This window comes from Prosopis cineraria, unplaced genomic scaffold, assembly GCF_029017545.1.
Source record: "Prosopis cineraria cultivar Desert tree isolate PC_DT_omini unplaced genomic scaffold, ASM2901754v1 PC8, whole genome shotgun sequence".
Lineage (NCBI taxonomy): Eukaryota > Viridiplantae > Streptophyta > Magnoliopsida > Fabales > Fabaceae > Prosopis > Prosopis cineraria.
The window spans coordinates 34,877,845-34,891,792 of NW_026555339.1; the positions used below are offsets into that span (position 1 = coordinate 34,877,845).

General features: G+C 35.0%; 1 protein-coding gene across 12 annotated transcripts; it reads left to right on the forward strand.

The window, feature by feature from the left end:
• Window positions 1-494: 494 nt before the first annotated feature.
• Window positions 495-13,016, forward strand: LOC129318131 (putative pentatricopeptide repeat-containing protein At5g08310, mitochondrial). Of its 12 annotated transcripts, none has more exons than XM_054962724.1 (6): window positions 495-1,131; window positions 2,152-2,227; window positions 3,733-3,890; window positions 4,095-4,131; window positions 4,238-7,071; window positions 8,006-8,808. In XM_054962724.1, exon 5 carries the CDS (start codon window positions 4,293-4,295, stop codon window positions 6,801-6,803), a length of 2,511 nt encoding a protein of 836 aa, XP_054818699.1. In that variant the 5' UTR covers window positions 495-1,131; window positions 2,152-2,227; window positions 3,733-3,890; window positions 4,095-4,131; window positions 4,238-4,292; the 3' UTR covers window positions 6,804-7,071; window positions 8,006-8,808. The 12 variants fall into 12 exon arrangements, with proteins under 12 accessions (XP_054818699.1, XP_054818700.1, XP_054818695.1 ...); XM_054962725.1 differs by having other exon boundaries at window positions 2,152-2,196; XM_054962720.1 differs by having other exon boundaries at window positions 2,152-3,890.
• Window positions 13,017-13,948: the final 932 nt, after the last annotated feature.

Here is a 13,948-nt window from a genome sequence, read left to right on the forward strand (position 1 = left end):
AGATAGTTCCCCTGGTCCTAATGGTTTTCATGTTAATTTTTTCAAGACCTATTGGAATTTGGTTGAGGATGATTTTTGAAATGGTAAATTCTTTCTGGCATTCCAACCATATGCTTTCTTCTCCAACCAAATCTTTCATATTACTAAAGAACAGAATCTAGTTTCTTTTAAGAATTTGAAACCAATAAGTTTATGTAATGTGGCTTACAAGATTATCTTAAAGGTCTTATGTAACAAGTTGAAAGAAGTACTTCCAAAACTTATCTCTTCTTTTCAAATTGCTTATAATATTCTACCAAAAAAAAAAAAATACTTATAGTAAAGGATGACTTATTTTTGATAATGTTTATTTTCTTTAAAAAAAAAGCACAATTATTTTCATAGAAAAAAAATCAATTTTTTTAATTATCTTTATAAATAACATATAATATAGAAAATTTAATTATCAACAACAAGGACAACTTCTTTTTGAGTTTGATTCCCCAAAGGCCAGAACCAAAGTTTTGTGCAAATTAAAACGAAACAACATCATATCTTCGGTCGAAAAAGACTTCTTCGATTTTTTGACCAAATTCATTGCTTCGTTGGTGCGAACCTGTCCTGTGAATTTCATATCCCTCCTTGCAAATATTAACGCTAGAGGTTGAGTGGCTCGACAGGGAAGAGGAGGACACCGTCGACGGCGTGCTTTTGACTCTGGGTTTGAAAGTTCCAATCACTTAATTTGGGATGGCTTTCACTTGACAATATGGGATCCTAATTGTAATCGTTATAGGGACTCCAATAACTGAACTCAAAATGAGATTTGCTGGTTTTGGTTGCAGTTAGAGTGTGATATAATCATCAAATAACGGGCATTTGAGTATTCCCCCTCATTGGAAAGGGGCCTCCTCCCATCTCTCCCACGTCGTCGGAAAAAGCTGTCCCATCCATGCCACTGTTCATTACCAAGAACGCAAAACAAACGTCTCACGCTCCAGAAAGCTCTCTCAGTTCCTTCGCCTTCCCTCAAGTTTCAGCGAGACAAACGGTGTTCTTCCACTGTCGTGCTTTGTTGTGCCTCACCACTCTATCGGCACTAACGAATGAGGTTTCATAAAACGGATGAGGTGTGAAATACACACTTTATAGGTACCCATTCTACTATTCTCTCTGTATCATTGGTTATGACTGCTAAAGGGATACCTTTCCACAGTAGAATGGAAAACATTTATTCTTTTGCTTTGTGAATCTTGAAAGTTGTCATTCCTATTCTGAGATGTTTGTGCTAGCTAATTGGATGTTATTGCTCTTCTATATATTATTTTCTCCTACATGCTTCTAGTTTCATGTTCTTTTATTAAATTGACATATACCATTGTGTTGATTCCAAGAAAAATTTGCCATTCTTTCTTTTGCCCCTTTCTTCTTTTTTCTGGTTTTTAAAATTTTTAGTAGTGATATATAACCTAGCATTGAGTTAAATCATAATAAAAGTCCAAGTGGGATTTCTTTTTTGATTCGGTTCTGAATTAAATTGAATGGAAAACGCTTGTTATTTAGAATTCTACTTTCAGATTATTAATTGGACTAGAATAATAATACAACAGCATGGGGTTGTGGCTTAGTCTGTCTGTTGATGTATACCACAAACTTATTTCCTTGAAAATCATGCTAAAAATAGTGAGGACGATGTGAAGGCTAAATGAGCACTATGGATTAACAGCACGTGAATGTGATAGGAAACACCTCTTCAAGCTGTGAAAATCTCCATATTGATGAATCCAGTCACTGGTAGCTCAGATATGGTGCATCATGATGGGGATAGAAAAATTTCAGAGGGAAAATTGCACCTGCAATGGAAGGAACAAGACTCTAATATGCAGTATGGTTTGACTAATCATAGCATTTTAATTAATTGAGTGATGTGGACTCTTTTTGTCCACTAATTAGTAATTTCCTGAATGACTATGATTTACCCTTACTTTAGAGAACTTTATGCCTGGCCTTGCTTCCCATCCCGGTAATATATCATAAACTTAAAAGATTGGAAAAATATCATTTAATTGGACAAACTTAATTAAAAAGTTGCAGTTACATTCTTAGAAGAAAAATTCTATCCCAGTAACTCTGCCCATTCATACTTATATTCAAATTCCATTATCTCTTCAGCTTGCCTTTTGAGGTTGAACAAGAGCTGTAAAAAAATAATGCAAGGTGAGTTCTACGGCTTCCACTCTTTCCTCAGGTATAGCATGACAAATGGGGCTTACTCTTAGATATTCTGTAAGACTTTATTCCCTTAACTTTCCCTACCCATTGCACCAATTAAAATGTTGATTTGAGGATATTCTGAGGTGCGTTTCTTGAAGGTTTAGCATTTTTTTTTGGGGGAAATTGATGAGATTCTGGACAGCAATGATGGGGGTAAGGGGAGTGTTAATTCAATGGGAGGATGGATGTTTTGTGCTTTAAAATTGAATTGTTTCTATGAACTTTTGAATATTGGTGTTGGAGTTTTGTTCTGCAGAGGTCAAGATTTTGTGCCAATAGCTGTTCTAGTTGTGGTGCAATTCTCTCTTGTAGCTATGCTTTTTGTGTTGGCTAATTAGAGTGGCAATCAAGTAATGAATTGTGTCCTCATGCATTTGTCATGGATGCATTAAACATTGCTGTGTTATTTTGCCAAATTTGGGACTTTTTTTGTAACTAAGGATTGGTGATTTTTCATGTACAAGTGTTACTGAATTATTATTATGGCCTGTGGATAACTGATGCTTGATGTCCCTTTTATACTTATGAATGATAATTGGTGATGAAGTTTCTGTATAAGCTCATGGATGTATTACATTATTCGAGGGTGGATGTTTGTGTCTTCTGGCTCAAGATTCTGTCAAGAAACTTTGGTCCCCATCCTAGAAAAATTTAATCAATGCTTGGGTCCTTGTTTCCACTTGTGTTTGGTCCTAAAATACTTCATAATGATTCTGTTTCTATCCCAAAGCAGTGGGTTCAAGAACTTAGAAGTAGAGTTTTATGATCTTAATAGGAAGTCAATAGGTCAAATTTGGTTCGGGATGATTTGGACCATAATTTCCATGGTTTTTGAATGCTCTAACTCATTGAAATTTCCTTTTAATAGTTTGGTTAGGTTTAAAAATGGTTAAAGTATCTAAACAATAACTCAAGGGGCAATGTTTACCAAAAAATTAGTTAACTAGGCAGTTTTAGAAATCAGTGCATTTGAGGGCAAAATGGTAAGTTTGGGCATCAAGTTTGGCAGATAATTAGATCTCATACAGTGGTTTTAGTATACCAAATTTGGTGGGAATCCAATTAGAATAAGGTCTCCAAATAACCTCCCAATATTCAAGTCAACCCGAATATCAGAAAATTGTATCTTGCATTCTTGCTGACATTTTTCTGATCGACAATAATGTGTTAAAATTTTATACTTTTTAGGTGTTATCTAGCTGTGAAATTTTATGGTATATAATAGGCATGTTTTACTTCAAAATAGGCCTAACTTTGTTCGAATTGGAGCTATATAGCTCAAACTATGAATTTCCAAATTTATTGTGAAAAATCATAATTTTTGCTGCCAAATAGCTCAAGAATGAACTTTGATTAATTTTCTGTACTAATGTAGACCTGATGTGCCTTTGAAACTTTTTTGTTTCCCCAATACTTACGTCTATTATATCTAGTAAAAATTTGGCAAATTTTACAGCTCATTTGGTTTGGTAATTGTAGGCTTTTTTAGGGTATGTTCATGGTTGCTGAGATGCTGTTGTAGGAATTGATATGATTAATAATCAGGCTCTCTTTATGTGCATGGTATAATTGTTTTAAAGAGGACAATGATAGGTGTGCTGTGTTAAGGTTCGGCAAGTTCTTCAGAGGCTGAAAAGGTATTTAGCTCTTTCTTCACTTCAAATCTTTGCCAGATGAACTGTGAAAGTGGGTGTATGTTTGCTTTATTCTGATTCATGTTGGTTACCTGTAATTGTTTAGCTTGCATGATGAATATCTAGTCATTTGGCCATGGCCCATGGGCTTGATAATGTTGGTTAATGTTGATTTACCTAGTAACTGAAACCTCTGGTTGATTGTAGGTTCTGGAAGTTGTTGATGAGATTCTAGTATTCACAAGTATTCTCTTTTTCTTCAGCATTTCTGTTTCATCATTGATTTTATTTTTTGAATAATTTGTTGAATAATGAGATTCACTTCTCGCTCCCAAACTCCTTTTTTACAGGAAAATCTTTGGAAGGACGGGAAACTCTTTTAATACTTGTTCTATCTAGTCTCTCATGGCATTACTGTCAAGTCTAATAAGGACTCCTCAATTTAATGGTACACTCTTCAAGCCTGGTGCTCTTTGCTCACTCGTATCCTTCAAAATCATCTATTATTCAACCACTTACTGTCATATTCAGTCTGTTGAACCCTCACGTTGCTCTCCTGCCAGTGCCAAAGATGTCGTGGATTCCCTTATTTCCATCTTTACTAAACAATCATTGACACGCTACAGTCCTAGATTAAATCAGCTTGCACCTAGAATCACCACTCAAGTAGTCGAATCTGTACTGAAAGGTCTCAAGAGTTGGAAAATGGCTGTGATGTTTTTCAACTGGGCCTCAAATCAACCTGGGTATAAGCATAATTGCTACACGTACAATGCCATGGCATCTATCTTATCTGGTTCACATCAGATTTATCCTCTAAAAGTCTTGATTAAGGACATCGTGAATTCACATTGTTCATTTACCCCTGGTGCATTGGGTTTCTTGATTAGGTGTTTGGGGAGTGTTGGATTGGTCCAGGAAGCTAGTGAATTGTTTGATGAAATCAGGATGATGGGTCTTTGTCTTCACAATATTTATAGCTACAATTGTCTGCTGGAAGTTATAGCCAAGTCTGGCTCAATAGATATGATGGAAATGAGATTGAAAGAGATGAACAAGTTGGGGTGGCAATTTGATAAGCACACATTGACCCCAATCATGCAAGCATATTGCAATTATGGGAGGTTCGAAGAAGCTTTGAATGTTTATAATACAATGCATGAGAAGGGTTGGGTGGATGCACACATTTACTCTATGCTGATAGTTTCTTTTAGTAAACGGGGCAAGTTGGATAAAGCATTTGAGTTTTTGGAGAGAATGGAAAGCCTAGATATCAAATTGAATGAGAAGACGTTTTGCATTTTGATTCATGGGTTTGTGAAAGAGTCCCATGTGGATAAGGCCCTCCAATTGTTTGGTAAAATGCAGAAAGCTGGTTTCATTGCTGCTGTTTCTGTTTATGATGCTCTGATTGGAGGACTATGCAGGAATAAAGAGATTGACAAAGCTTTATGCTTGTACTCAGAAATGAAGGAACTTGGTATTCAACCTGATGTTGGAATCCTTACCAAATTGTTATCATGTTCTCCAGACAAAAGTATAATTATGAAATTACTTGAAGAAATTCCTGAGGATGTGAATAATGAAACTGTTCTTTTGTTATTTAACGCTGCTTTAAATGGTTACTCAAGTAATGGGTTGATGGATGAAGCTTATCATCTTCTTCAAACAATGATTTGCAACATGTCCAAAGTGAAGAGAATGATTTTTCCTAATTCCACTTCCTTTAGTATTGTTATTGATGGCTTGCTCAAAAAGGGTAGGTCGGACCTTGCCTTGGGCCTCTTCAATGATATGAAAAGAATTGTTTGTAAACCAAATATATTAATCTATAACAATTTGATTGATGAACTATGCAAGGTCGACAGATTGGATGAAAGTTTTAAGCTTTTGAGAGAGATGAAAGATTCAGGAGTGGAACCAACTCATTTTACCTACAATTCTATATATGGATGCATCTGTCGAAGAAAAGATGTATTGGGAGCCATCGCTATATTGAGGGAGATGCGTGCTTGCGGGCACGATCCCTGGATAAAATACACTACTCTTCTTGTGAAGGGGCTTTGTGCACACAAGAGATCACTGGAAGCATGCTACTTTCTTAGCAACATGGTTCAAGTAGGTTTCCTTCCTGATATAGTACCCTACACTGCAGCCATACAGGGTTTGTTCAGCATTCATGAAGTTGATAAAGCATTGGAGTTATTTAGGAATTGGTGTTCTCATGGCTACAGCCCTGATTTGATTGCTTTTAACATATTGATAAATGGTCTCTGCAAGCTAAACAAACTAACAGAGGTTGAAAGTTTTCTGAATGAGATTGCTAAGAGAGGTCTTTGTCCTTCTGTTGCTACCTACAACATGCTAATAGACAGTTACTGCAAAAATGGATATATTGATGAGGCTATGCTGCTTTTTTCCAGGATGTCAGGAGAAGGCAGGGAGCCCAATGTTATTACATACACAACTATAATGGATGGGTTATGTAAAGCAGGAAAGCCTAATGATGCTCTCGTGGTCTGGAATGAAATGGAAAGAAAAGGCTGTAGGCCAAATAGAATAGCTTTTATGGCACTTGTTCATGGTCTTTGCAACTGCCGTAAGCCCACTGCAGCCCTCCAATATTTTCGTGAGATGAAGCAGAAAAATTTGGTGGCTGACCAGTATATTCATATGGCATTGCTAAGTGCTTTACTGTCTGATCTAAATTTTCCTGCAGCATTTGAGATTTTGAGAGAGATAATTGGCAAAGGACTTTTCCCCCAATCACATGATGAAAGCTATTTGATTGTAAGAGACGCAGTACATAAATTATCTATGGATGAGGGAACATCCTCTGGCATTCAAGCTCTTATTGAAGAAGGAAAAATTCCAACATCTTGTCTTTCAGTTGTTGGAAATGAAGGTGTACCTTAGCTCATTGTTAAAACAAAAAGAAGTTGGTATTTTTCAGGCTCTGGCTATGAGCTCAAGGAAGTATTTGTGTATCAAGTTCTTGGATTTGGAATGGAGACTATCGTACACAACTACACATCTATGATGCTTCCTTGATGGTGTGCCCACTAACATTTAAATTCAGAGTCTGGATCTTAGTGGCTCACATGTTTCGAAATCTCAATACTGGTGGGTTGTAAGTATCTTCAATCTTGGAGGCAAGCTAATTTTCCTAGCAACACTATCGTAGGTAATCTCTATTCAAAGAAGATTGTATCTGATCTTTCCTCAGGGATATTATTACATTAAAAATAACCAAGGGAGTTCTAGTGGAGTTGTGTTTTGTGCAATTTGTCAAGATTCGAGGTCAGTTACTATCTGACAAATAATTGAATTATCAGAAAGGGCATGGAGAGATGGCACGGAGAGAAGTCAGCGAGAACTTACAACCATAGATAATTTATTTCTACGAATAATTGAATTATCAAGAATAATTGATTCTCAGATGCTTGCTTTGTCGAATTCATAATGGACTATAAATTGATGAAGTATCCAATGCATGCTTGAAACACTTGTAATCCAGGTTAAATTCAAAATAAAATAACTCTATCCCAACAGGGGGTTGTATGAGAAAGTCACTGCTTATGCATAATGAGAATTTCAGATAGCCATTTCAGTCTGGTCTCTCTGTTTCTCTCTTCTCTCCCTATCCCTCTCTCCTTCCCTTTTCTGATGGTAACCTTACATTAGGCTTGTTTTGAAAGTTTAGTGATGAATTATAATTTATTTCTACGTTGTCAGGTGGTATGCTGATAAATCACATTTCTTGCATTCATTTCATGTCATTTTAGACTTGGTTTATGCATTTGTTCATGTATTATGGTGCCTCTTTAGCCTAATTGTGTTTAAGTGTTGAGTTTCATTTCATTAAGCGCATTTTAGGCATAATTGTGACTTTTTATCCAAATTTCACCTAAGCTTGGATTTGATGTCTTGAGTAGATTTCATTAAGTGTGTACTTGCATTGGTTGTGTGTTAGTGTGTGAGGATTCCTATGAATTTCTCTACACAAGTTTTTCATCCACACATTTCACTTTACATAATTGATTTTAATATTTCTACCCAAGTTGAATTAATTTGTCACACACTAAGGTACATATTTCCTTCATTTTCTTGGATTTTAGGTCACAGTACGAAGGAAGAATGAAGTGTGTGCAAACAAGTATCAATTGGTCTCAATGGGAAGCTAGAGGACGCCATTTTAGAGATGTCAAAAGGGTACAAAATATCCCTGAGGCATGATACACTTATCAAAGAGGAAGAGTGGAAGATTGGAAGCTTGTAGAGAATTCTAGAATGTGATGCAACTTGACCTACTTGGTAGTCTTCTAGAAGAGCTACTTGATCATCCACTTGCACATAGATTGTATCCCCTTTCCCTCCAAAAAGTAACTACCTTTCTCACCAATTGCTTGAAGTTTCAGCCACTTGGATATTTTCACTCTAGACTCACGTCTTTTACTCATTCATTCGCAACTCTTCTCTAACTCTCTCGCATCTCAACCAAATCACATAATCTTTACATCATTCTTCTTCTCTCAACATTTTCGTCCAATCCCTTTCATCTTCTCTTGGATCTGTGGCTTGGATTGACATTGGAATGGCTCTTGAGTTCATGACCTTGGAGGAGGACTTGAAGGGTTTGAAGACGGAGATTGAAGGCTAGATCATCTTAGTTCCAAGGAGCAATGGAGGAGACTTGAGTTCAAGGATCTATATTGGACTAGGACTTTCTAATCTCTCTCTTCTTTCAATCTCTCTGTATTGATTCAATGGTTGAGTTGATATGTTAGATTGAATTCTGCCTAGTGAAAAATATTGTATTAGAAGGTTGGATTGTAGGATTGAGATTTGTTTTTTGATTTTCATTTATGGGTTTTGGCCTTGAAGGCTTGAATGGAATAAAATTGGTGTTTGATTCATCTTACTTTCTTTGTCTTGACCGAATTGTGTTTGTGCTTGGCATTGAGATAAGCTTATCTTCAGTTGAACTAGGTTTGGTAGAAGATAACATACTACACACCTAAACCCAAAGACAACCTCAATTCACTCATTGGTTTCATGTTCAAAACAGCAAGTGCTAAATTAGTTATCAAGATGGTCTCGTGGCTAGGTTGGTTACTTGTGATTCCCTAATTGTTTTCTAATGAAAACCCAAACTAATGAGCATTGGATTGTCTTGTCATCAATCAAAGAACAATGATTGCCTATGCCATTGTCTCTTAGGAACCTATCTCTCATTTGATTACACTCATTTCAATTACTACTTGTTTCTTACTTGTTTTGGTAGATAGTTGCCTTTGCCTATTACTCTTCTAGACTAGCTCCTAAGGAAAGATCTAGTTGTGCTCTATACTCGTTAGGGAAGATCTAGTTTTAATTCGGTGCATAAGCGACTATTGCAATCAACATGACAGCTTGGGATTTAGACTGTTTGGTATTTTTTTTTAAACGAAAGCTAGATTTGTCCTACCGTGTATAGGTTGTTTAAGCTTTCTAGGTTATAGATTTTGGGTGGCTGAAAGGGCTATCATTCTACAGCAGTGTGCTGTTATTTTATAGGATTGTGTTTTTTTGCTATAGTGGATATGGATTGCAAAAGATAACAACAACTAGCCTTATTCCACTATATAGGATTAGGTGCATGGATTGCACGATGCCATTATATTCTATTAACAACCAAATTTTTGGATTGCAAGAGATGTTTGAGAAATATCTTGTGTCTCATCTTGGGGAAAGATTCCCCCCACTATTATGGCCTCCTTGGGTTTGTAGATATTTGAATTATTCAAATTAAAAGTCTGTAGCTCAAGATATGAGCTCTCAAGGTTCAAGAATTTTGACAGCATCAACAATGCCATTGCGACACATGATGTTTGTCTCAGTGTAATCCACCATAACGGATGTGCCACACGTTGGAGGGGGACAATCCTTCTCTTTCCCACCATGTTTTGTTGTTTTACTTCGTTGATTAGGCTCAACCCCAAGCTTTGAGTCCATACATTATGAATCCACTTGTTGATTATATTCTCTCAAGTTTTGTTGTGAAAATTTTTATGTCAAACCGAAGTCTTATCCCCTTTCTCTTTAATCATGCTGAGTTAAATCCTTCATCTGTCTTCCTTAACTTAGCCTTGTTTTATAGTAAGGGTGCGATGATATGATAACTTTCTGATTTAATTTTTATATGAAAAAATTAAAAATATTTCAAAATATAGATAAAAGTGCATATTTAATCCTTCAACTTTACACAAAGTTTTATTTATTTCTTTAATCTTATAAAGTGTCTTCTTAATCCTCTAATTTTAATGACATTAATTTCATCAACAAAAAAAAGCCTAACGTTGAACTTTTAAATCTTGACATATTTAGTTTATTTTTTTAAAAATGATACTGATTGGCATACCAAAAAAAAATCATTTGAAATTAATAGTATTATGGTTAAATGATTAAAAAAATACTTTATAAAATTAAAGAATCTATCTAGGGCTAATATAAAATTTGGATCTTGAACTATAAGTCCAGGGGCTTTGAATCTTAAAATTTTATTTAATACATTGTGAACCATAAACAATTAAAGTTGGTGCAATTTTGCCCTTACTATTAAATTTAAGCAACATCTGTTATTTTCTTAAAAATTGGGCATAATATGAGATTTTTGCCAAATTTTGCTCTCCCTCTCTCTTCTCTTCTCCTTTGAGAAAAATTACACATTAGGCCTCATTTTTTAAAAAATAACATATGTTTACTTTAATTTAATGCTAGGGGAAAAATTGCCACCAATTTTAATTATTTAGGTTCATGATGTAGCAATATTTTAAAAACTAGATTGGACTATGAATAAGAAAAATTAACAAGTCAGAGTTTTTGTGGTTAATTGGTTAAACTAGTGATCGAATAGGTAACATAATAATTAAATAAAAAAATATTTTCATGGATATATATAAATAAAATGTTAAAAAATATTGACAATATCATTTTTAATTCAGAGTTGTTTAGTGATAACATATTAAACTTAATGAAAGGTGGTTTGGTCTCCATAAGAGGAGGGTTTCTTTCTAACCTTGGGGCGTCTTCCTCTCATGCTTTTCCTCATCTCTTGCTATCTAGTTTTTTCTTGTGGTGCTTTTGCTTTTGTTTCATTCCTTGTGGTCTAAACATCTCCTCATGTCTTCTTCTAAGGATCCTCACTTCCTGGATATTGATTAGTGTTCTTCTCATTATCTATTTGCTAAGGTTTATGATTAGAGAAGATTTCATGCTTCCAAGATTCTCGCTTACATCTCACGTTTTTGGAAATTAGGGGAGATTTCAAGTAATCCAATCATATAAGAATCACTTGCTCTTTTTCAACAGCACATATGATTTACACTTCATGTCCAATGGAGGTCCTAGGGTGTTCATTGGTTGTTTGATTATTCTACAACAATGGCAACCTTTTCCACGTCCTTAGGAGGTTTCCTTCTCATAAGTTCCTCTTTGGATTCACTTATATGGTCTGCTTATACAAGTTTACACTCAAGCTTTTGCAACATTGATTGGTAGCTTGATGGGTACTTTTCTATCTTTTGATGAATCTAGTCTCAAAAACTCATTTGGAATGAGATTTTGTGTCCTTGTGGACTTTCTCAGGTCCTTAAATTATAAGGTGTTCTTTCTTTTGTTGATGGTTATGATTTTGACTTAAACATCTGTTGTGAAAGGATTACTAGAATTTGTTTCAATAGTCATTAGGTTGGATGTAACACCCCTAGCAAAATATAATAGATAACTTGCAAAAATTTTGAAATAAATCACTCAACCATGATCCTACCCCAAAGAGCTTGTAATATCCCAAATTTTTAATCTGAATTTATAAACTAATTAGGGATAAATTAATAAATTTGAACATTAAGCAAGTTAACTATGTTTTCGGATTACTAGTAGACATATCAGTTAACTTGGACATCTTTGTGATAGGCTAGGATGGTTATTAGGCCAACCAAGCTCAAGTAGAAAGCCCAAAATTTTGAGCCTTGTTTTTGTCTCATTTGCCATGGTGAAAGCTCTATGCGCTGCAGTAAACGAACAAAAAATTAAAAGGATGGACGTGAGCTTAGGCAAAAAATAGAAAGGAAGAAGAGAGGAAACATGAGAATGATAGAGATGAGCTTTTGCTTTGCTAAGGCATCAAGATTTGGATGCTTGGAGCTAGTTTGGACCTCCAGTTGTTTGAGGAAGCTTTATATCTTTCTTCCCCTCCCATTCTATGCAATTTCACTTGGTTTTTATATAGGGGGAAGTGATTCCTATGTTGAGGAAGGGGGGTTCAAACCCAATGGCTTAAATGGAATCATGGGGAGTTTGATTTAAGTTTCATACTTAAGTTTAGTGATTTCATAGATTGTTGTAGTTGGTCTCTAGGGTTTGGACAAACCGTAACCCTTAGTTAGAAGATTTTGAGTATTATGGACCCTTAATTGATGTTTGTTAGCTTAATGAAAGTTAGATGGAGCTATGGAAGGTTGTTAGATTTTTATTTAGATCAAATATGGGAGTTGGGAACTTGGGTCATTTAATTAGAGCTAAAAGCATCTAGGTTTGGAAATTCAGTAATTAGTGTTCCAATATGTAGATTATCATTGCTCAAAATCTCTTTTAGCAAAAGCAACCTAGAGGAGCTTTGAATTCGATGGGTAACCCTTTTTTGTAATAAAAGGGTCAAGGTAATTAGATAATCCAGCTTGTTTACTTGTTTGCTTGTATGGTATATGAGTGTTTGTGAAAAATGAATTGTTATTTGATTTGCAAAAATAACACGTGTGTGTTTGTTTGTAAATTATATGTTTGTTTTAGAAGTTGTGTGAAGTGGGGTTGAATTTGAATAAAATTGAATATTTGTTTGTAAAACAGATTTTAAGGAAATCAATAATTATTGATCATAAATATGCTATGATAGTTAAATGCATGGTAGAAATGAATATGTGATGCATTAATGTGATTGAGCATTGTAACATCCTAAATTTTCAAATTAGGAATTACTAGTGTTTCTAAGAGTAATCTGGTTAATTTAGATAAATTATTAATTAATGATGTTTATGGGAGACTAATATAGTTTTTGGATCCTTGGATAGCCTTAGAGGAAGGCTAAGTCAAAGTTCAAGCGGGCCATGGCACGGAGGAAGGCTTAAATTGATAAGGGGTTCTCTATATCATGCACTGCAGCAGATGTGTCAATGCATTGTGGCGCACGTGCAAAAATCAACATTTATCAATTCACAAAAACAGACTGGAACCAGAGGGAAGAAAGAAGGAAGAATGAGAGAGTGATGGAGAGAGCTTGTGTCCTACTAGGGCACGATCCTTAGACCATTTTATATGCATTTGGAGCTTGAATCATTATTGGGTAAGTTTCACATTCCCTCTCTTCCCTCTTTTATATGAAAATTCTAACTTTTTAAGCAATGGGGGCTTTGATCTCAGTTTTTTTAGGCTTAGACCAAACCCATTGGCTTATTGAAGGTCTTTGGGAGTTAAATCAAGCCTTTAACCCTAGGTTTGAGTTCTATGTTGATTTGAAATTTTTGATTGAGGGTTTAAAAGAACCCTAGGCATGATCTGAAGGTTTTGAGACAATGTGGGAAATTGGATGATGAATTTATTATGTTGGGATGTTTAATATGATGGTTAGAGTGTTTTGAAATGGTTGATGTTGTTAGATAAGGAATTTGAGTGTTGTGGGTACTTAGAACATAGTGAATTCAAGGTTTATCTAAAGTGATAATTGACAATTGTTACTTGATTGTGTAGATTGAGTGTTGCTTGAGCTTTATCATGCATATATAACGTGTAGAGCTAATATTGAGCCATAGTAACCCTTTTATGTAACAAAGAGTTAAGATAACGGAATAATTTACACTATTTAATTATATTGTTTAATTATTTGTGAGTAGATATATTAATTTGTATTTGAAATTTGATAACCTTGCATATTGCGAAAATGTCATTTTTGCACATATTAAACGATTTGAAATAATGAAAATGATAAAATTTTTATATGGGCCGGCTGAGAAATTTGAAACATATAT